This window comes from Ursus maritimus, unplaced genomic scaffold (assembly GCF_017311325.1).
Source record: "Ursus maritimus isolate PB19 unplaced genomic scaffold, ASM1731132v1 scaffold_7, whole genome shotgun sequence".
NCBI lineage: Eukaryota > Metazoa > Chordata > Mammalia > Carnivora > Ursidae > Ursus > Ursus maritimus.
This window is the reverse complement of record NW_024426885.1, coordinates 207,266-230,694: the sequence shown is the minus strand read 5'-3', so window position 1 is coordinate 230,694 and position 23,429 is coordinate 207,266. Positions and strand designations below refer to the sequence as shown.

Genomic DNA, 23,429 nt, shown 5'->3' with positions numbered 1-23,429 from the left:
TGCACACGTTCAGGCGAGACCCCCGCGATCCCGCCGACGCCCTGGTGCTGCCCCTTTCCAGTCACGCCCCTCCACCCCCAGGGACCTACCCGCGGGTCTCTTCTTCGTCTCCTGTAGCTTCAGGGATGTTACATAAATGGGATCACGCAGCATGTACCCTTGAGATTGCGGTTTTCGTTCAGCATCATTCCTCGTTCGTCTCCGTTGTTTTGTGCGTATCAGTAGCTCGTCCTCGTCTGCTGCTGAGTGCTGCTCCACGCAAGGGTCTACCCCTGACCCGCCGAGCGGCGGGAAGGCGCTCCCGGCCTCTGGCCACCGTGAAGAAGGCTGCATGAGCATCAGGGTACAGGCTTCTGTGTGAGCATGAGGTTTTGCTGCTCTGGGGCCAAGGCCCGACGGCGTCGTGGTCCCCGAGTCCTGGGGCTGAGAAAGAGCGGCCACGCTATTGAGAGCCCCTGTGGCTCTGCCATGCACATTCCCACCAGCAGTGTGGAGTGATTAAGTTTCCTGACTTCTTGCCAGCATTTGGTATTATCACTAAGTTTTTAAAAAGCCATTCTGGTAGTTCTGTAGTGATGTCTTATTGTGGTTTTAGTTTGCATTTACTTAACAGCTGAAGAAGGCCAACATCTTTCCATGTCCTTATGTGACACATCTGTATGTCTTCTTTGGTGAAATGACTATGCGTGCCCATTTTCTAAGTGAATATTTTTTTATGTTGAGTTTTTAGAGTTTTTTTTAATACTTTGCAAGTCTTGCATTGAATATGTGATTTGCAAATATTTTCTCCCAGCATATAAGTATTTTCACAATACTTTCGCAAAGCAAAGATTTTTAATTTTTACAAGGTTCAATTTAATTTTTTGTAGAATTTTGCTTTTGATGTCAAATTAAGAATGCTCTGTCTCATCGTAGGTCCCAGAGATTTTATTATTTTTTTTCTAGAAGTTTAATAGTTTTACATTTGACATTTAAGCCCATCATTCTTTTGGAATTAGTTTTTGTATAAGATATGAGGGTTAGGTTGAGTTCATTTCTTTGGAGAAATTATAAATTGTATTGCGTTTTTTATTGAGGGTTCCACCTGCTCATTGTTAGTGTGTGGAATTACACCTGATTTTTGTGTTCGATCTTGTGTCCTATGATCTTACTGAAGCCACTTATTACTTCTAGGAGTTCTATTTTTGTAGACTTCGTGGGATTCTCTACATCAATAATTGTGTCATCTGTAAAAAGTTATATTTTTTATTTCTTCCTTTCCAACACGTATGCTTTTAGTTCTTTTTCTTTCCCCGTTGCCCTGGCTGAATCTTCTAGTGCTTTGGTGAGTGAGGGCGGTGACAATGGGCATCACTACACCGCATTCCCGATCTTAGGGGAGGACATTCAGTCTTCCAGCATTAAGGATGATGTAAATTGCAGAGAATTTTTGGTAGATATTCTTTATGAGATTGAGAAAATTCCCCTCTATTCTTAGTTTTCTGAGAGTTTTTTAATTACTCTGACTGGAGTGTGAATTTTGTCAAAACCTATTCTGCTCATTTGATACGATCGTAAGATTTGTCCTCTTTCGCCTGTTGATGAGATGACCGACGATGACTGATTCTCAACACTGAATCAGTCTTGCGTGCCTGGAATAAATCCACTAGTTGTAGTGGGTGATTCTTTTTATGTCTTGATTATGCTTGTTGAAGTTTTGTTGAGGATTTTGCCTCTCAGTTCGTTAGAGGTATTGGTCTGTGGTTTTCATTTTCAGTGCTACCTTTGGTTGTAGTTTCAGGGTAATTCTTGTCTTATAAAATGAGTTGGAAAGTGGTCCATCTTATTTTTAGAAGAGATTGTGTGAAGTTGGTGTATTCTTTTTTAAATGTCTGGTAAAATTCTCGAGTGGAACCATCTTGGCCTAGAGATTTCTTTTTTTAGGAATTTTTAGACTTTATTTTTTAGAACAGCTTTAGATTTAAACAAAAATAGAGAAGCTACCCCAGACACACCAGATGCAGTTTTATTATCATTAACATCTTACATTACTGTGGTATATTTGCTACAATTAATGAACCGATATTGACACATTATTATAAACAGAAGTCCGTAGTTTATTCAGATTTCCTTAGTTTTTACCTAACGTTCTTTCCCTGACTTAGGATCCCATCTAGGGTACCACGTTATATTTCGTTTGTATGTCTCCTTAGGCTCTTCTTGGCTGTGATGGTTTCTCACACTTTCCTTGGTTTCGATGACCTTGACAGTTTTGAAGAGTACTGCTCAGGTATTTTGTAAGACGCCCTTTTACTGGAATTTCTCTGCTCTTCTTCCCATTAGATCACAGTTATGGGCTTTTTTGGAGGCAGATCACAGAGGTGACGTGCCATTGTCATCCCATATGGTCAAGAGTATACGTATCAAGATGGTGCATGGCTGTTGGTGTTGACCCTGATCACATGGCTGAATCGTGTTTGTCAGGTGTTTTCCACTGAAGAGCTGTTCCTTTTCTCCCCTTTCTATACTTCACTCTTTGGAGGAAGACATTAGGCAGGCCCACACTTAAGGAGCGGGAAACTATGTGCTCCTTCCTTGAAAGCAGAATATCTACACAAATTATTTGGAATTCTTCTGCATGGGAAATGAATCTCTTCTCCCCCTTTATGTATTCAGTCATTTTTTTATGTCAGTATGACTCATGGGTGTGTATTTTACCCTTTGGGTTATAATCCAATATTGACCGATGGATCATTGCTCAAATTGTTCCAGCTTTGGTCTTTGGGAACTCTTCAGTCAGCCCCTATGCACGTTTGCCATACCCCCTCATCAATGTTTCCAATTTTCTGTTACTGTTTATTTTTTTTTATTTTTTAAAGATTTTGTTTACTTATTCGACAGAAATAGAGACACCCAGTGAGATAGGGAACACAAGCAGGGGGAGTGGGAGAGGAAGAAGCAGGCTCGTAGCGGAGGAGCCTGATGTGGGGCTCGATCCCATAATGCAGGGATCACGCCCTGAGCCAAAGGCAGACGCCTAACCGCTGTGCCACCCAGGCGCCCCTGTTACTGTTTATTTTTGATCACTTCTTTACTTTCTGACATTACAAGATGCTCCAGGCCCACCTTCTAGATTTCCTACCCCAGTCTTAGGATCAGCCGCTTCTCCCAGGTGTCCTGTTTCCTTTTACTGAGGATGATGTTAGATGGCAAGATCTGGGCACTGGGGCACCACTGCTTCCAGGCCTCTCAGTTGGCAGAACGAAGAAATACATGTGTGAGTGCACATCCCTATGCACACATCTGTATGAGTATACACACATACACACATCTGCAGTGTTTCTGTGTGTACCATCTGTACCCATATTAAGCTGAACACAAGGTCTTACTGACGGCTCCGTCTCTAGTCCATGTGGGTCGTTCCAGCATCCTTCCCTGCTCATCTGTGAATGGCAGTTCTAACGGTGAGGACTCTGGATTCAGAAGCATTTTGATGACAGAAACTTAGTTTCTTTTATAGCTTTGTGTATCTATTTCATCTGGCTGAGTTTTAGTAGTTTGTGGTTTTCAGGCAATTGGTCCATCTTTTCTTTTTTCTTTTTTTTAATTTTAAATTAAAAAAAATTTTTTTTATTATATTATGTTAGTCACCGTACAGCACATCCCCGGTTTCCGATGTAAGGCTCGATGATTCATTAGTTGCGTATAACACCCAGTGCACCATGCAATACGTGCCCTCCTTACTACCCATCACCGGCCTATCCCATTCCCCACCCCCTCCCCTCTGAGGCCCTCAGTTTGGTCCATCTTTTCTAAGTTGTTGAATTTATGAGTTTAAAGTTGTCCACAGTATTTCTCTCTTATCTTTCTAATTGCTGTTGGGTCTGTTGGTATATCACTTTTTCTATTCTTGGTATTGATTTGGGTCATTTTTTATTTTTGTTAATCTTGCTAGCAGTTTATTAATTTTGTTTTTATATTTTCCAAAAAAACAGCTTTTTGTTTCATTAATTTTTAAAAATTTTGTTCCCGTTTTTAACTTCATTGATTTCTGACTTTATCTTATTATTTCTTTCCTTATGCATACTTTGGCTTTATTTAGCTTTTTTCTCCCTAGATTTTTTTTTTTATTAAAGATTTTATTTATTTGTTTGTCAGAGAGAGAGAGAGAGCGTGCGTAAGGGGGAGGAACAGAGGGAGAGGAAGAAGCAGACTCCCCACTCAGCAGGGAGCCCGACGTGGGGCTCGATCCCAGGACCCTGGGATCATGACCTGAGCCAAAGGCAGACACTTAACCAACTGAGCCACCCAGGCGCCCTCCCTAGATTTTTGAGATAGCAATTTAGCTTATGGATTTGAGATCTTTCCTCTCATGTAAATATTAAGCACGTAAACTTCCCTCTTAGCATTACTTTAGCTGCATCCCACAAATGTTGATGTGTTGTTTTCATTTTCATTCACTTCTTTGTATTTTTAAAATTTCCCTTGAGACTTCATCATTGACCCGTGGGTTATTTAGAAGTGTGTTTAATTTCTAAGTGTTTGCAGATTTTTCTTTTGTCTTTCTGTTATTGATTCTGTTATTCTTGTTTGATTCTATTATGGTCAGAAAATATATTCTGTAGGATTTAAATTCTTTTAAGTTTGTTAAGGTTGGTTTTATGTCCTAAGATACAAATGTTGGTGAATGTCCCATGTGTGAAGCAAATGTGTGTTCTGCTCTTGTCGCGTGCAGTGTTCTGCAAATGTGAGTTAGATCCTATTGGTTGATGGTGATCANNNTCTTGCTGATTTTATCTCCAGTTGTTCTGTCAGTTGCTGTGAGTGACATCTTGAAGTCTCCAACGGGGACTGTGGCTTTGTCTACTTCTGTTTTCAGCTTTATCCAGTTTTGCTTCATATATTTTGAAGTTCTGTAGTCTGGCAATACACATTTAGGATTGTCCTATCTTTTTGATGGATTCATCCTTATTATTATTATGTAATGTTTCCCATTCTTCCTAGTAATTTTCTTTTATCTGAAAATTTTCTCTGATATCAATATAGCCAACTCCTGTCTTTTTTGATTAATGTTCACATAAAATGTCTTTTCCTTGAAACAGCACGTATTTGGATCATTTCTAAAAATTCACTTTGCCATCATCTGTCCTTTAATTTGTGTATTTAGAACATTTACATTTAAATTATTATTAATGTCTTAGGGCTTGTATCTCCCATTTACTTCTTGTTTCCTGTTTGTTCCCCCATTTCTCACAGATCTGTGTCTTTTTCCCTTCTCTCCCTGTGAGTTCTGTGAACATTTTTCAGACTTCTATTTTGATGTATTAATAATGTTTTTGAGTTTTGTATAATTTTCTTATTGGTTACCTTACATGTAACTTATATAAGATACTATGTGTAACTTACAACAGCCTTCTGGTGTTGCCATTTTAACACTTCAAGTGAAATATTGAAACCTTACTTATATTTAGGTGTTTTTTTTGTTTTTTGTTTTTTTACACTCCCCTACTTTACAAACAGAGCTGTCGGGAGTATCTCCTCTGTGTGCACTGAGTACCACTTCGGGGAGTGCTGTGACATAACACGTGGCTAAAGCAACCCCTGAAGTGAAGGGTAGTCTACTGTGATCACTTCTACTTTACCATCTCATTGCTCTTCCTTCCTTTCTGAAAGTCCCATCTCCTTGTAATCATTTGCTTTCTGATTAGAGGGTTTTCTTTAGCCATTATGTAACAGTATGTCTTCTAGCAAGAAGTTCTCTTGTTTTCCTTCATTCGAGGATGTCTTTATTTCCCCTTAATTTCTGCAGGGTAGTTTCACAGACATAGAACCAGGCTTGACACACCCTCTCATTTGCACTTAAAAACTGGTCTTCCACTACCTGCTGGTCTCCATTTCAGATGAGAAATTTGCTGTCATTCAAATTGGTTTTCCTTTAAAGATAATGTGTCATTTTTCTTTGGCTGTTTTTAGGATTTTTTTTTAAATCCTTAGCTTTCAAAATTTTACTTATGATGTCTTTTGGTGTGAATTCTTTGGGTTTATCCTGTTTGCAATTTGCCCAACTTCCTGAATCTGTAAGTTTAGGTCTTGGAAAGTTTTCAGCTATTGTTTCTTCACATTCTTTTCTCTCCTCTCCTTCCTAGATCTCCAATGATAGAAATACTAGCTCTTTTGTTATTGTCCCAGAGATCTCTGAGGCTGTATTAATTTTTTGTCTATTTTCACTCTGTTGTCTACATTAAGTAAATTCTATTTATTTGTCTTCAGTTTGACTGATGCTGTCCTCTGGCATTTCCATTCTACTCTTGAGTCCATTTGATGAGTTTTTTTTTTTTAAAGGTTTTATTTATTTATTTGTGTGTGTGTGAGAGAGAGAGAGAGAGAGAGAGAGAGAAAACCCTAGTGGGGGGGAGGGGCTGGGGAAGAAATAGAAGCAGACTCCCTGCTGAGCAAGGGGCCCGACCCTGGGATCATGACCTGAGCCAAAAGCAGATGCTTAACCAACTGAGTCACGCAGGAGCCCCCATTTAGTGAGTTTAAAAAAACTTCAGTTGTTGTATTTTTAGTTCTATAATTTCTATTCGGTTCTTTAAAAGAATAACAGCTTTATTGAGAATATAATTCATATACCACAAATGTGTCCTTTAAAAGTGTATAATCCAGTAGTCTTTAGTATACTCAGAATTATACAACAATCACCACTGGCTGATTTCAGAACATTTTCACCTCCCTCAAAGGAAACCCCATACCTATTAGCAGTCATTTCCTCATTTCCAATTTTCTCCTCCTTCCAGCCCCTGGCAAACACTAATTCACTTTCTCTGTCTGTGGATTTGCCTAATCTGGACATTTTATATAAAAGGAGTCATAGTGTGGTCTTTCGTGTCTGACGGCTCTCACTGAGCGTGATGTTTCCAAGCTTCGTCCCACTGTTGCAGGTGTCAGAGCTCCCTCCCTTTCAGTGGCTGCACGATGTTCTGTGCTGTGGATAGATCACCTTTTGTTTATCTGTTTGTCAACTGATGTACATTTAGCTTGTTTCTATTTGTTTATTATGAATAATGCTGCTGTGAACATTTGTATACAGGTTTTTGTGTGGACGTAACTTAATTTCTCTTTGATATGTACTTTGGAGTGGAGTTACTGGTTTAACGTTATGAATAACTGCCAAACTGTTTTCCAAAGTGGCTGCACCATCTTCCAATCCCGTGAATGTTCCAATTTTTCCACATCCTCACCAGTAGTTCATTTTTATAACTTCTATTTTTTTGTTGAGATTTTCTGTTTTTTTTTTCCATTTGTTTCAAAAGAGTTTGCAGTTTATTGTGGAAGTGTTTTTATGATGACCGCCTTAAAACTCGGCAGGAAGTTCTGAGATCACCTTCGCCTTGTTTGTATTATCAGATTGTTGTTTTCACACGGTGGGTGACCTTCACTTGTGTTCTGCACTGTGATGTGAGGACACTCTTCCACGTCAGCAGGTAGCCATCCTGTTAAGGTTCAGAGTACAGGTCTGTCCTTTTGTGGCGTTAGGTCCAATGATGGTTCAGCTTTTAGGGGTCTTGCAAGGCTATCCTGGCCTGTCTCATTCTCCTGCTGCTGTGGGGCTCCCACTCAGTCCCTGCCAGTGCCAGAAGTCTGGTGTTGCTGTGTCGCTGTCTGCTGGGGAGCCAAGGCCACTGGGCCTGGGTGGAGGGTGGAGACACACAGGGCTTCGCTGCTGCTGTGGCTGTGGGCAGATTGGACCACCTGTCTGACTGTGGGGTCTGAGTAAAGCTACCCTGTCAGCAGTTATCAGTGTGGGAGGAAACCCACAGCCTGGGCCCCTCGCTCATATCTGGCAGTGCTCAGGGCTGCCAAGGCCATTTGTTGCTCTGCTCAGAGACGGAGAGACAGAACCCTGATACGTTCTGGAAAGGCCCTCACTGTCCCCATTGGTTCCTGGAGGCCATTGGTGGCTCCTACTTCTGTATATTTGACTCTGGACTGTAATCTCTGCATTGCCCCAGTTGAGTGGCTGGAGCTGGCTGAGCCCTGGGGGTCACAGGGCCATGAAGACAGTTCTCTGGGCCTTGGGACTAGGGACGCTTCTCCTCACTCTCAGGGCACTCCCCATTGGTAAGTTCCTCCTTCCCTCATCCATGGAAGCTTCTGGAGGCAGTGGCTCAGTAGAGCTAGAGACCCTGGGGTGTGGCATCTCCTGCTGTGACCTGCTGTCAGTCTGGCTCTTGTTCAGCCCAGAAGTGGATGGGTCATCCCGGGGCAAGAGGGCATGTGGGCTCCAAAGTATCTACCCCTGGAGACTCTTGTTCTAGCAAAGACGGAGCAGATCTAACTCCAGGGTGAACCTGGGGTGCAGGGCTGAGTCAGAGCCCAGATGGAAGGAGGGAACATGGCTAGTGTCTGGTCCCAGGGACCCACATGGACAGGAGGTGCTGATGGGTCCTGCAGAGGGGCTGCTCCATCCCTTTTCCCTGGGGCTGGGGGGGGGGGGCTGGTGGGGGAGCGGGAAAGCTAGCCTACTTGGCAGTGAGGGTGACCATTCAGCTCAGGCTGGGACATGGAAGAGAGACACAGTTCCAGGGAGTCGCAGTAGCAAGCTGGGGGGCACAAGGATGTGGGGTGCTGCTGGGTCCAGAAGCCACGAGGCAGAATCATGGGCAGGAAGCTGTAGAGAGGGGGTTCTGCCTGACGCAACAACATGGAAAGCTGGTAGTGAGAGAGCAAGCCCCTGGGGGGACTGCATACGGTAGCAAGGGCCTCTGACTGGGTAGGTGGGTGATAGTGTCAGAGAGTGTGTGTGAGCATGCATGTGTGTGTGTGAGTGTGTGCATGTGTGTGAGCTGGGCAGGAGACAGGAGAGGGTAGCAGTGTCCACTGCCCTGGAAACTGAGGAAGACCATTCATTGGGCGGGCTGAGCCTCAGAGCTGGACAGTAGGGGCGCCCCAGGCGGTGGTGGCAGGAATCTGTGAGCAGTGATGCCGTCAGGCTGGGGTGGTGTGGGAAAGCTGGAGGGGATCCCGTTTTGTGTTAAAGATGCAGACACCCATGGGCTGGTTGGAAGGGGATGGGGAGGCTCTGGGGAACGTACCAGAGATGGACCGGTGATGATTGGAGACCCTCAGGGGTCGGTGAGAGGGACGTGCCTTCCCCTGGATCTGTGTGCGGGAGTGTGCCTCTGTCTCCTCCCTCTGTGAGTCCAGGATGGGCCCTGGATGTGGTCTGGGGTGGCCCAGCTGGGACATAGACCTCTCCGTGGCTGCCGTTGTGTTTCTCCAGGGCCAGCCCAGGAGGGGGTAAGGATGGGGGATCAAGGAGCTGTGATGGGGTGATGGGGAGGGGCTGTGCAGGAAAAACCAGGGTGCAGAGGCCTAGAAGGGTCATTGTTTGGGAAATGCATCCTGGTCCTGGTGGGGTGGTCCATTTGGTCCGGGTCCAGGGAGCTGCCGAGACCTGAAACCCTAGGAGGCCGTCTTGGAGAGTGGAACTGGAAGGGTAGGCAGCCGGCCAGGTGCGTGGGGTACGGGTGAGTAGGGAATGGAGAGTAGTGGGGTGCGTGTGGTGGGCCACAGGGCCTGAGTGGAAGTGGGGAAATAATGATTGGGAGGTGTGGTCAGGTGGTGGGAAGAGCCACCCCAGTTCCAGGCAGCAGAGGACAAGGGGACTTCCTTGCCTGGTGGGGGTCACCCCATCGTAGGGGCGGGGCCCCCGGAGAGCTTGGGAGGGGAGTAGAGGACATGGTTGGGGGAGAGGGGCACTGTGGAGGCGAGGACGCAGGGCCGCATGGGGGCGGTGGGTGGGTCTCTTTGTGACCCTGTCATCTTTCTGGACTGCATGTACTGGGGTGGTGGGGGCCCCGACTTTGCACTGAGGCCTCGCAGCAAGACCTTGGAAGTGGCCCTGGGCAAACACAGGTGTCTTCATACCTCCCAGCTGGCGCCCGCTCTCCCTCCTCCCCACGAAGACGGTTCTGGTCCCCTCTGAGGCTGGCCTGTCCTCTGTAGGTGGACCGCATGACCTGAGGCTGGGGTACAGACACAGCCCGTGCGACGGGGTAGTGCTGGTCCGGCACAAGGAGCAGTGGGGACACGTGTGCAACCAGGAGTGGACGTTGGCAGAAGCATCTGTGGTCTGCAGGCAGCTGGGCTGTGGACATGCCGTGGGTGCCCCCAAGTACGTCCCGTTGCCGGGGGAGATGGTGCGGCCCTGGCTCCACAACGTGTCCTGCAGGGGCGACGAGACCTCCTTCTGGGAGTGCAGCCTCGGGGCTTGGACGCGGAGCGAGTGCCCTCACGAGTGGGTAGTAGTTGCTCTGTGTGCAAGTAAGTCCGTGGGGTGGGGGTGGGGGAGCTGGGGAGGGGGAGGGTCTGGGCGCTCTCTGGCCGGGGCTCCTCCCTGGGCCTGGGCAGCCCCACCTGTAAAGCCTTCCAGTCTCTCACAAGCCCTTCACTCCTTCTGTCGGGGGTCCTTTGCTTTCCATTCCGCAAATGCTTATTTGCAAGGCACTGTTCTAGGTGCTGGGGACACAGCTGTGAATAAATGAGACCGAAATCCTGCTGCGTGGGGTCTGTGCTCTCCCGGGGGAAACAGGGTCAATGAATAGGTAAAGCAACAATGTCCGAGCGTGGAGAAGCAGGAGACAGACGGGCGGGGACGCAGGGAGCACCCTGTCTCCTAGACACCCGAGGGCGCCTGTCGGTGTTAACGGTCGGTATCTAAACGTGATTTCAAAGCTGACGAGGAGGCAAGGGCTTTCCCTGTGAGGTCTGTCTTGAGGTCTTCTGCTGTCTCTGGGCACTTAGGTGACCGAGAACTTGTGAGGCCCCCACGTACCCTGTCTGTGAAGCTGACCCACTGCATGGTTTCTGGGGCCCAGTACAAAGGGAAATGCAGGGACCCTTGTTCAACAAGGTTTTCAAGACAATGACAGCTGGGTATTAAGCCAGGCACAAGCCCCTCTGAGTGGGGGGCCTGCTGAGTGAGGGGCCCTTCGTGACTGCCTGCTGTCAGAAAGGGCCCCACTCAGCCCAGTGCTGACCCTCCGGAAGGAGCAGGGTTGGTCTCAGGCTGAACCCCAGACCCAGGTAAGGACTGCCACGCCCACACGGAATCTGGTCATCGAGGCAGGCCTTAGGCTCCGAGTGGCCACGCGGCCAGCACAGTCCCCACCGTCCGTCACGTGGGCCTGTGCTTCTCAGATGGCACTTTTCGGGAGATTCGGCTGGTGAAGGGCCGCAGCCCCTGCTCTGGACTCCCTGAGATCAGGAATGTGAACGGGGTGGATCGCCTCTGCGGCCTGCATGAGGAGGAGGCCACGGTGTTCTGCCGGGAGCTGGGGTGTGGGCCTGTGCTTCAGGCCCCCCGCCGAGACGTGGGTGTCGTCAGGAAGTACATGACGTGCAGGGGCACCGAGCCGACCATCCGGAACTGCAGACTGAACAACAACCTCCGGAGCGGCTGCGACTTCCAGCAGGACGCGGACGTAGTCTGCTCAGGTGAGGCCTGGGCGCCGCCAGGCTCCGGGGTCCCGTTCGCCTGCGTTTCGGGGCGCAGACCCGTGGGGGAGGCGCTCTCACGGCCCCATCTGCCCTTGACAGCCGGGCGGCTTGCTGTCTCAGAGGGATTAGGGGTGGGCTGGACAGGTGCGGGCAGGCAGAGGGGAAGCTCTGCGCAGGGACGAGCTCAGAGTTGCTTGGGAAAGAGGCCTGGAGGGGAGGGCACAGGAAGCGCTCGTGGGTGGCTCACCAGATGCCTCACCGAGTCACCTGTGTGTACGTCCCAGCAGAGGGGTCCTGGCTCAGAACCCCCGGGCCGGCTGGGGTCCTGGCTGTCTTGCAGCATCTGTGCTGGTGATTGTGGCGAGTCCAACATGAGTCGGGGGCTGGTGGTTGCCCCCTCCCAGTCCTGTCTCAAGTGGGCAAGTGAGTTGGCCCTCATAGATTCTGCCTGTGTTCTGGGAATTAGGAAAGGCTGAAGTGAGGTGGATGGGCCACCTTCCTTGGTGCCCTCAGGAAGGCGGTGCTCTGTGGCCGGAGAGGTGCCTTGACCTCGCCTCCAAGACTGTACAGGGCCTTGATGCCACTGCCCTGGGCAGGCAGAGGCTGTGTGACAACATGTGGGCACCTGGAGGAAGTGACTCTGACCCCTGATCTCAGCGACGTGACCTAGAACGGGACGTGCTGTGTTCTAGGTGGAGGGGGTATGGGCCTCTGGCTATCAGTTTCTGCCCAGGGCTTGCAGACTCACTGCCTGGTCACAAATGGTCTACTCTGTCTGGAGCCTCCTGTGGTCCAGGGAGGTGGCTGAACTGTTCCCCTGAGAACACTTATCCCTGACTGAGAGTTTGTGCCCTCCCCCAGGACACATGGAAGCCCGGTTGGAGGGCGGTGAGCACCCCTGTGCCGGGCGTCTGGAAGTGAGGCATGGCCTGACCTGGGGCACCGTCTGTGACGCTGACCTGGACCAGGCAACGGCCCATGTGGTGTGCCGGGAGCTGCAGTGCGGCTCGGCTGTGTCCACTCCTGGGGGCGCCCTCTTTGGCCAGGGCTCTGGGCCTGTGTGGACAGAGGCCTTCCGTTGTGCAGGCAATGAATCCCTGCTGTTCCACTGCCCTCGGGGGCCTGGGCACCAGTGCGGGCACCGCCAGGATGCCGGGCTCAGGTGCTCAGGTGAGGCTGGGAGGGTAGCCTCAGGTAGCCTCCCCTGCCAGCCTCCCTTGGGGACTCCCTCTGAGGGCTCTAAGCTCGGTTCATAAAGGTGCGTCTGGCCGGGAGGGTGTGCGTGCTCCTGGCTGAGGAAGTGTTGCTTCTGTGGGTTGAGGGAAGGGGGGGAGAGGATCGTGCCCCCGCAGCGGCCACACCGTTTTCTGTGGGCACATCTTCAGGGAGGCATGATCTGGGTGCTGAGGTGGGGAGGGAGCTAGTGAGGCGAGGGCACGGCTCTGGCCACCACTGGGTGCAAAGGAAAGAAACTGGCCTGTGGGTGAGGGGGACGCTGACACCCGCTCCCTTCTTCAGAGTTCCAGCTGGTTAATGGCAGCAGCCGCTGTGAGGGGCGCGTGGAGCTCCAGGTGCAGGGGGCCTGGGCGCCCCTCTGTGCTGCCCACTGGGACTTAGCAGATGCCACCGTCCTCTGCCACCAGCTCAACTGTGGCAGCGTGGAGGCCACACCCCAGGGAGGCCACTTTGGGGATGGGGACACTTCCATCTGGCCTGACGTATTTCACTGTGTGGGGACCGAACCCTATCTGTGGAATTGCCCAGTAAGCACCCTGGGGGCCGGGGCCTGTGCCCTGGGAAACGCGGCTGCCGTGGTCTGCTCAGGTGGGTCCGCAAGAGCGCCGGGCAGAGGGAGGCTGGGAGTGGACGGGGCTCTGCTGGGAGGTGGTGGTCCTCTCCTCTTTGCCGGTGGAGAGTCCGTCCCCGTCCCCCCTTATCCATTCACCTGTCTGTGCGTCCTCCCCAGGTCTCCTCCACACCCTGCGACTGAGGGACGGACAGAGCCGCTGCGATGGCCGCGTGGAGGTCTCCCTGGACGGGGTGTGGGGCCGCGTCCTGGATGACGCGTGGGACCTGCACGCCGCCCGCGTGGTGTGCAGGCAGCTGGGGTGCGGACAGGCTGAACGGGCCTACGACGCACCTGCACCCAGGCGCGGGGCGGTCCCGGTGGGGCTGAGCCGCGCGCGCTGTCAGGGCACCGAGACCCAGCTGACCCAGTGCAACGTGTCCGCATCCCCGCTGATGCCCGCGGGGGCCTCGCGGGATGCGGGCGTAGTGTGCTCGGGTGAGTGAGTGCCCGGCCGCCCGCCCATCGGCCCGCAGGCCTTCCGCCCTGACTCCGCGTGTCTCCGCAGGGAGCCGGCGGGTGCGGCTCGCCGCGGGGCCCCACCGCTGTGCAGGGCGCGTGGAGGTGCTGCACCGGGGCGTGTGGGGCACGGTGTGTGACGACGGCTGGGACCTGCGGGACGCCCACGTGGTCTGCCGGCAGCTGGGCTGCGGCCAAGCCCTCCGCGCCCTGGGGGCTGCGCCCTTCGGGGCAGGGTCCGGGCGAATCTGGATGGACCAGCTGGGCTGCAGCGGCCACGAGTCTGCGCTGTGGCAGTGCCCGTCCGGGGGCTGGGGCCAGCAGGACTGCGGGCACAAGGAGGACGCCGGCGTGGTCTGCTCAGGTCGGTCCTGTTAGTTGGCGGTCTTCACGGGGCAGCTGGGTATCAAATGGTCGCACCGTCCTAGTGCCTAACCTCTGGCACACTTGCCTTCCCCGGTTCCCACTAACGGTCTCTTCCGCCCACCGAGAGCTCCACGATGATGGGGCAGTGTTCTCTTGCTGCACTGACGCTGCCCGGCGGGGGGTCTGCTCAGAGTTGCAGGCGTCCGGGACCAGCACTGCCAGGGTCTGTCACCCCTGCTCACAGGCTCAGCTCACATTTGCGCAGGAGGCTCCTCTGTGTCAAACTGACCCTTACTCCAGTGCGCTGGAGGACTTTCCCAGAGTGCTTTAAAGGTGCTGTGGGAAAGCGTACGCATATCGGAGGCTTTTCAGATTGGCGTGAGTGGGTGTGATCGTTCTCCAGGGACAGTGTCGTTTATTGGGGGGGAGAGTGAGCCTGTGAGGGGTCTGCCCGGGGCTGCCCTCCAGGCCGGAGCTGAGCGTTCTCTGTGCTTTCTTGTTGATTTCAGTCCTTAGGAGGTTCCTCAGCGATGTCTCAGAGGGTCGCTCTGTTTCAGTCCTTGTGTGTCTCTCCAAGTGACACTTTGGCTCATTATTTTAGGTCTTCCCTGCCCTTTTTCTTTATTATTTTTTTTTTGAGGGGGCTCCGCTCTTTTCTCCTATATTCTGGGGGAGTGTCTCTACATTTTGTACGCATCACTGAATTGCTCCTGCGTCAGCACTGGTCTGAAGTTGCTGGACGTGCATTGCAACTTGGCCAGATTTGCTTCCTTCTTCCGTCTCCTGGGCTCCCTCAGGCAGCTGGTCACTTGCTGACTGATAGAACTCTGCTGCTGGGGACTGGCTGTTGGCAGGGGTGGGGGACGCTCTGTTTCTGTTATGATTCAACATGGAGCAGTGTTCCAGATCGAGAGCAGAAGCAGGCCAGGTGCACGTGTAACGCCCAGGCCTGGGACAGGCGTGGGTCACTCTTACCCCATTTGGTCAGTTGGCTGAAGTCCCAAGGCCAGCCCAGATTCAGGGGGTGAGAAACAGACTCACTTCAAGGGGTGTGGGTACAGCCGGAGATCTTTGTGACCACTTTGGTAATCTATCATGGATATCTTCCTTCAAGTGTTTTTTTAAAGCTTATATAAATTTTAATTTGTTATGACCCCATCACATGCAGTTCACATCCTGCAGAGGTATTTTTCGTGTACCACGGACTCTCATCACACAGTTTTAAAGGGTTGTCTAATACTTCATTAGTGGTGATATCGTAGTTTGCTCACTACATCCCAGTGCTGTTGGAGTTGCCCTGCTTGAGGGTAATGTGACGGTACTTGGGCCATGACCAGCCAGGGCCGATGCTGTCTCTGAACATGAAACTGCCCTCGTTCCTGTTTTTTAATTTTTTAAGTTCTTACAATCACTGCTACATTGATCACCTTGTGTACGAGAATTATTCTGTATTTTGTTTTTTTAAATTTAAATTCAGTTAACATATAATGTATTTTAGTTTCAGAGGTAGAGGTCAGTGATTCATCAGTCTTATATAAACACCCAGGGCTCATTCCATCACGTGCCCTCCTTAATGCCCATCACCCAGTTACCCCATCCCCTCACCACCTCCCCCCCAGCAACCCTCCATTTGTTTCCTATGATTAAGAGTTTCTTATGGTTTCTCTCTCTCTCTGATTTTGTCTTGTTTTTTTCCTTCCCTTCCCCTAAGTTCATCTGTTTTGTTTTTTAAGTTCCACACATGAGTGAGATCATATGATAATTGTCTTTTTCTGATTGACTTATTTTGCTCAGCATAATAACCCTTCAATTCCATCCATGTTGTTGCAAATGGTAAGATTTCATTTGTTTTGGTGGCCGAGTAATATTCCATTGTATATATACCATATCTTCTCTATCCATCTGTCAATGGACTCTGGGATCTTTCCACAGTTTGGCTATTGTGGACGTTGCTGCTATGAACATTGGGGTGCAGGTGCCCCTTTGGATCACTACATTGGTATCTTTGGGGTAAATACCTAGTACTGCAGTTGCTGGATCATGGTGTAGCTCTATTTTTAACATCTTGGGGAACCTCCACACTGTTTTCCAGAGTGGCTGTACCAACTTGCGTTCCCACCAACAGTGTAGGAGGGATCCCCTTTCTCCACATCCTTGCCAACATCTGTTATTTCCTGACTTGTTAATTTTCACCATTCTGACTGGTGTGAGGTGGTATCTCATTGAGGTTTTGATTTGTATTTCCCTGATGTCGATGGATGTTGAGAACATTTTTATGTGCCTATTGGCCATTTGGATGTCTTCTTTGGAGAAATGTCTGTTCACGTCTTCTGCCCATTTATTGACTTGATTATTTGTTGTTTGGGTGTTGAGTTTGGTAAGGTTTTTATAGATTTTGGGTACTAGCCCTTTATCTGATATGTCATTTGCAAATATCTTCTCCCATTCTGTTGGTCGTCTTTGGTTTTGTTGACTGTTTCCTTGGCTGTGCAGAAGCTTTTTATCTTGATGAAGTCCCAATAGTTCAGTTTTGTCTTTGTTTCCCTTTAGAGACATGTCTTGCAAGAAGTTGCTTGGCCGAGGACACAGAGGTTGCTGCCTGTGTTCCCCTCTAGGATTTGTTTGGATTCCTGTCTCACATTGAGGTCTTTCATCCATTTTGAGTTTATCTCTGTGTATGGTGTGAGAGAATGGTCCAGTTTCGTTCTTCTGCATGTGGCTGCCAATTTTCCCAGCACCATTTATTGAAGAGACTGTCTTTTTTTCCATTGGATATTCTTTCCTGCCTTGTCAAAGATTAGTTTGACCATACAGCCGAGGGTCCATGTCTGGGTTCCCTATTCTGTTCCATTGATCTATGTGTCTGTTTTTGTGCCAATACCATGCTGTCTTGGTGATCACAGCTTTGTAGTACAGCTGGAAGTCTGGAACTGTGATGCCTCCAGCTTTGGTTTCTTTTTCAACATTCCTTTGGCTATTTGAGGTCTTTTCTGGTTCCATACAAATTTTAGGATTGTGTGTTCCAGCTCTGTGAAAAATGTCGATGGTGTTTTGATAGGGATTGCATTGAATGTGCAGATTGCTTTGGGTAGCATAGACATTTTAACAATAATTTTTTTTCTAATCCATGAGCATGGAAGGTTTTTTCATTTCTTTGTGTCTTCCTCAATTTCCTTCATGAGTGTTCTATGGTTTTCAGAGTAGAGATCCTTTACCTCTTTGGTGAGGTTTATTCCTGGGTATCTCATAGTTTTTGGTACAATTGTAAATGAGATCAATTCCTTGATTTCTCTTTCTGCTGCTTCATTGTTGGTGTATAGAAATGCAACTGACTCTGTGCATTGATTTTATATCCTGCCACTTTGCCGAATTCCTGTATGAGTTCTAGGAATTTTTTGCTGGAGTCTTTTGGGTTTTCCATATAGAGTAGCATGTCATCTGCAAAGAGTGAGAGTTTGACTTCTTCTTTGCTGGTTCGGATGACTTTTCCATCTTTTTGTTGTCTGACTGCTGAGGCTAGGATTTCTAGTACTATGTTGAACAACAGTGGTGAGAATGGGCATCCGTGTCGTGTTCCTGACCTTAGGGGAAGAGCTCTCCATTTCCCCCATTGAGGGTGATAGTCACTGTGGGTTTTTTGTATATGGCTTTTATGATATTGAGGTATGTTCCTTCTATTCTACACTGTAGAGAGTTTTTTTTTTAAATCAGAAATGATGCTGTATTTTGTCAAATGCTTTTTCTGCATCTATTGAGAGGATCATACGGTTCTTGTCATCTTTTATTAATGTGGTGTATCACGTTGATTGATTTGTGGGTGTTGAGCCAACCTTGCAGCCTAGGAATAAATCCCACTTGGTCGTGGTGAACAGTCCTTTTAATGTACTGTTGCAGGGAATGATCCCAATCTTTGGTACCAGTTGAGGCCTGATTTGTGACCCAGGATGTGATCTGTTCTGGAGAATATTCCGTGTGCACTCGAGAAGAATGTGTATTCTGTTGCTTTAGGATGGAATACTCTAAATGTATCTGTAAAGTCTGTCTGGTCCAATGTGTCATTCAGAGCCCTTGCTTCCTTTTTGATCTTCTGCTTTCATGATCTGCCCACTGCAGTGAAGAGCGTGTTGAAGTCCCATGCTACTATTGTATTATTATCTATGTGTTTCTTTAATTTTGTTATTTACTGGTTTATATAGTTGGCTGCTCCCATATTACGGGCATAAATATTTACAGTCGTTAGATCTTCTTGTTGGATAGACCCTTTAATTATGATATAGTGTCCTTCCTCATCTCTTATTACAGTCTTTGGTTTAAAATCTAATTTGTCTGATATAAGGATTGTTACCCTTGCTTTCTTTTGGTGTTCATTAGCATGATAAAAGGTTTTCCACTCCCTCACTTTCTTTTTTTTATAATAATTTTTTATTATGTTACGTTAGTCACCATACAGTATATCCTTAGTTTTTGATGTAAAGTTCCATGATTCATTAGTTGCGTATAACACCCAGTGCACCATGCAATACGTGCCCTCCTTAATACCCATCACCAGTCTATCCCAGTTCCCCATCCCCTTCCACTCTGAAGCCCTCGGTTTGTTTCCAAGGGTCCATAGTCTCTCATGCTTCATTCCCCCTTCTGTTTACCCTCCCCCCCATTCCCTCACTTTCAATCTGGAGGTGTCTTTAGGTCTAAAATGAGTCTCTTGCAGACAACATATCAATGGGTCCTGCTTTTTTATCCAATCTGATACCCTCTGTCTTTTGACTGGGGCATTTAGTCCATTTACATTCAGAGTAACTATTAAAAGATATGAATTTAGGGCCATTGTATTACCTGTAAAGTCACTATTTCTGTATATTGTCCCTGTTCCTTTCTGGTCTCTGTTACTTTTGGGCTCTCCCTTTGGTTAAAGGATCCCCTTTAATACTTCTTTCAGGGCTGGTTTAGTGGTCACAAATTCTTTTAGTTTCTGTTTGTCCTGGAAGCTTTTTATCTTTCCCTGTATTCTGAAAGACAGCCTTGCTGGATAAAGTATTCTTGGCTGCATATTTTTCTCATTTAGCACCCGGATTATTCTGTATTTTGAATGATTTCCAAGGATGGATTTCTGGACAGTTAGCTGACACCTGCTAAGATGTTACAGCCGGGATTAAATCTGATCACCTGAGGTTAACTGCTACCTGCCTCCCTGGGGTAGGAGATTGCCATGGGGATGTGTGATTGATTTAAGGCTCATGCCAGGGGCTCCCTGGGTTAGATGCCCCTGGGCAGCATTGATCCAGGTGCTGGGACCCTCTCATTTTGCCCTCCTCCTTAGGAGATTTCCCCTGGCCTGACTGCTCTTGTCTTGCAGGGTCAGTGGATCTGAGGCTGCGAGGTGGCATCCACCACTGTGCTGGGTGGCTGGACGTGTTCTACAATGGGACGTGGGGTGCTGTGTGCAGTAATGCCCTGAAGGACATCTCCTTGTCCATCATCTGCAAGCAGCTGGGCTGTGGGGAGCAGGGCTGGCTAGAGAACAGGCCCGTCCACACCAGCTCTGGCACCTCCTGGGTGGACAACATCGAGTGCCGCAGGCTGAGAAACTCCACGCTGTGGCAGTGCCCCTCGGCACCATGGCACCCACGCTCCTGTGCCCCTGGAGAGGAGGTCTGGATCACCTGTGCAGGTGGGACGCTGGTGGTTTCTGACAGGTCACCCACAGGGGCTGCCACTGATCCATGACTCAGGGCCTGGGGGTCATGTGGGTTCTACAAACTTCATTCTGAAGATTTGCAGGGCATTCACAATGGGATGGTGACTATTTAATCCAATAGGATTGTCAGAGAAAATAACGCAGGATTCTGGGGAGACCCTCAACTGCTCATCCACCCACAGCTGCCCAGGTAGCCTCCTGTCCATCTCCCTGTCCACTCTCCACCTTGGGCCTGCCCTGCAGTGACCACAGCCCCCTTTTCCAGAGGAGGGCATGCTGCGTGTGCGTGGGGGTGAGGACAGCTGCTCTGGCCGCGTGGAGCTCTGGCACGCTGGATCCTGGGGCACCGTATGCGACGATTCGTGGGACCTGGCCGATGCGGACGTTGTGTGCCGCCAGCTGGGCTGTGGCCCGGCTGTGGGGGCCCTTGCGGGGGCCGCCTTCGGGCCAGGCTCGGGGCCTGTGTGGCTGGATGAGGTGGGGTGCCGTGGCAGTGAGCTGTCCCTGTGGAGCTGTCCTGCAGAGCCATGGGGACTTGGAGACTGTGGACACAAGGAGGATGCGGGAGTGCACTGCTCCCGTGAGTGGGCGGGGGGCAGTGGACAGGCAGGGTGGGAGGGTTTGCTGAGGGCTGGGGAGGGAGTTGCCAGAATGGTTCCTCGGAGTATCCCCCCAGAACCTGGCCTACGGCCGTACCTGTGCTGGCTGCCTCTGTGGCTCTCCCACGACATGCTGGGCTCAGGCTGAGTGGGGCTGGGACGCTTCCCTGAAGGTCTGGGTAAGGGTGTGGCTGCCCAGGGCTGTGGAGGCTTCCCCTCCTTTGCCCTCAGGTCCCTCCTATTTCTCCTGCAGGTGACAGGGGGACCACGGCCTTGCCACCAGCACGGGCATGGACATCAGGTAGGAGTGCTCTCCCTCAGGGCTCACCTCAAGCCCTCCTGTCTGGCCCCAACCCAGAGGTGCCCTCAATGGGTTCTGCACAGAGGGGTGCCCTAGAGTCTCCTGTGGGTTCCAAGGCCCCCGTCAGCCCCTCCTTAGGCAGGTCGGGCCAAGGTCAGGAGGACCAGGACCGCCCTCTCCTCTGAGGAAAAAGGCTTTGCATCTTCTATGCCAGCCTGTGTGGAGAGCCATGTGGAGGGACAGCAGGCCCAGGCCCTGCCCAGCCACTTCTCTGGGGTCTGTCTTTTACCAAGTGGGGGGTTTTACCTGGGAATACTGTGGCCTCCCCTCTGGCCCCCTCCCTCCTGACCCTTGCCCTATGACCTCGGGGCTATCTCTGAGGGAGGAGCACAAGGCCCATCTCTCCTCTGGGTGCCTTCCCCCTCCCTGAGAGGCTCAGGTGGTCCAGACCCAAGGTCACAATACCCCAGGCACACAGCCACACAAGGCAGACCCCGCCTCTCACTGTCCCCACAGGCCCCCCTCTGGCCCCTCCATCTGCTCTCAAGACTGGGAACCTGCCCATGACGTTTTGCCTTGTCCTCGGCACCCTTCTGGTCATCGTCTCCCTGGTCCTGGGGGCGCAGTGGTACCGTGGCAGAACCCGCAGGGGTAGGTGGGTGTGGCTGGGGAGGTGAACACAAGGCTCTAGGGGATGGGGAGGCTGGGGGCGCACACTCTGAGACCCCAGCCCATCACAAGCCCCTTCTGTCCTGGTAACTGCTCTGCATGCCTCGTCCCACCTGGACTCCCACCGCATGGCGACTTCTCAGTGACACTCTTGGACCCATGAGTTTTCAGGGTCAGGGGACCCTGGGCCCTGCTCTGCTTCTGAGGGGCGGCCTGGGTATGAGAACAAGGCCCCAGTGGTGTCCCGATTCCTCGTGCCATCTGTGTGTGTGGGGCTAAGCAGCCTGGGGGTCCAGGGAGGTGTGTGGCCCCTTGTGGGGGACGTTGCGGCAGGAGTCAGGGTGCATGCAGGGGGGGCCCACAGGGCCAGCAGTGGGTGGGTTCAGACCGTGGGAGTGTCTCTTCTAGAGGGCTCGGGTGTGGCCTTTGCAGGTTCCAGAATGTTGGCGAGTCTGCCCTCGGAAGGTGTTTACGAGGACATCGGAGCTGTCCCCATGGGGGACAAAGATGAGGAGCCCAGAGCGTCCCAGAACCTGGCCCTGGAGGAGGACTATGATGATGCTGGGGAGCTGGAACTGGGCCCTGAGGAGGAGGAGGAGGAAGAGGAGGAGACGCCCCTGAGCCCCGCTGGTGTGCACCTCTGTGCCTTGGCGTCTGTCGCGCTCTTCATCTTGTTCTGCTCCTGTGCCCGGGGCTCTGCTCTGGCTGGTGCCTACATTTAAAGACCCTGAGAGCCATCTGCCCATGTGTCCATGACCCTCCCTTCTGCGTCACAGGCTTGCACGTCGGGAGTTCCGGCCGTCCCTTCAAAGTTGCTCCTTAGACAGGAATCATCTTGTGGGTGGGTGGGAGTTTAGGGAGGGTCCTGGAGTTTTCTTTGGGTTTCTTTTCACGGCTGCCCTCAGGGTCCTTTTAGTACCTTGTCCTGGACGGCTGCAGGGGGCCTGTGCAGACAGGGTGGGAGGGGATGCGGTGTGACCCTGGCTCACCCTTTCTAGTCTTTACCAGACCTTCTGGCCTCAAGGGACACGCCAGGGCCTAGAAGTTGAGGGGGCTCTTGAGGGACGGCCAAGGGGCCCAGTGCGCCTCTCTCTCCTGAAATGCAGGTGGGGCTCCTTGCAGCCTCGGCCCCAAAGCTCAGGCTGAGATGGAAGACACAGCGTGCCCTAGGACATGATGACAGTGAGCTGGCCGTGGGGGACATCAGTGAGACCTGAGAGGGGAGAGAGCCCAGGCCCTGGCGGGCTTTCATTGTCCTCATTTCAAAAGGAGATGTCATTAAAGTCCCTCTGAACTCATTCGTGCATTAATTCCATCTCAGAAACATTCCTCAGACAACCCCCGCCCCAGCCCAGGTTCTGTTCCCAGCTTCCCCCTCTTCACCCTGGTCCGATGTGGGCGCGTGTTTTTCACGTTCCGCACCCACAGCTTCTTGCCCACGTGGTTCTCCTGCGCGCATTGGAGTGGGCGCCCCTCCTCACGTCCACAGAGCGAGCTGGAACCGGCCCAGGTGTCCCGCGGTGCCAGAGGCCCCGCTACTCACAGAGGGACCCAGCCCTTTGTGACCACACCCTGTCCCTCACACCCTTCTTCCCTGGCCACACCCTTCTCACCCCCTCCCTACCCCTCACACCTGCCCTCCGTGGCCACACCCACCTCGACCACACCCTCCCCGACCACGCCCCCGGCCACACCCTCCCACCCTCACACTGGATATCCCTGGGGCCTGGGGGGTGGGGGAAGGTGTGCCGTAGGACTGTGCCCCTGGGGTCAGGAGGGAGAGAAGGGAGCTGGCAGGAAGTGGGGTGGGGGTCTGGGCATGGGACAGGGGACTGGAAGACGTGGGGAGCAGAGGAAGGATGTCAGTCGAGCAGCCAGAGCAGGCTGGGACTTAGAGGAAGTGTGCAGGGCTCCTCTACCTGTGCTGCCCTTCCCCAGTGCCTAGCGCTCCTGTGCACGCCCCAGGCACCCCGGACTGTGCCCCCTTCATGGCTGTGTGCCGAGCTCTTTCCT

General features: G+C 51.1%; 2 protein-coding genes across 3 annotated transcripts; both read left to right on the top strand.

The window, feature by feature from the left end:
- Nucleotides 1-7,220: 7,220 nt before the first annotated feature.
- LOC103659669 (scavenger receptor cysteine-rich domain-containing protein SCART1-like) lies at nt 7,221-11,366 on the top strand (the record flags this gene model as incomplete). The annotated part of the gene is made up of 3 exons (XM_040624284.1): nt 7,221-8,100; nt 9,988-10,305; nt 11,182-11,366. Coding segments are annotated over exons 1-3 (570 nt in total), but the record flags the coding sequence as incomplete, so codon positions are not given.
- Nucleotides 11,362-22,714, top strand: LOC103659678 (scavenger receptor cysteine-rich domain-containing protein SCART1-like). 2 transcript variants are annotated; one of them, XM_040624670.1, is made up of 12 exons: nt 11,362-11,478; nt 12,343-12,651; nt 13,000-13,305; nt 13,448-13,765; nt 13,836-14,150; nt 19,506-19,820; nt 19,969-20,037; nt 20,113-20,427; nt 20,700-20,747; nt 21,264-21,398; nt 21,849-22,046; nt 22,523-22,714. In XM_040624670.1, exons 1-12 carry the CDS (start codon nt 11,376-11,378, stop codon nt 22,591-22,593), a joined length of 2,502 nt encoding a protein of 833 aa, XP_040480604.1. In that variant the 5' UTR covers nt 11,362-11,375; the 3' UTR covers nt 22,594-22,714. The 2 variants fall into 2 exon arrangements, with proteins under 2 accessions (XP_040480604.1, XP_040480603.1); XM_040624669.1 differs by having other exon boundaries at nt 21,849-22,714.
- Nucleotides 22,715-23,429: the final 715 nt, after the last annotated feature.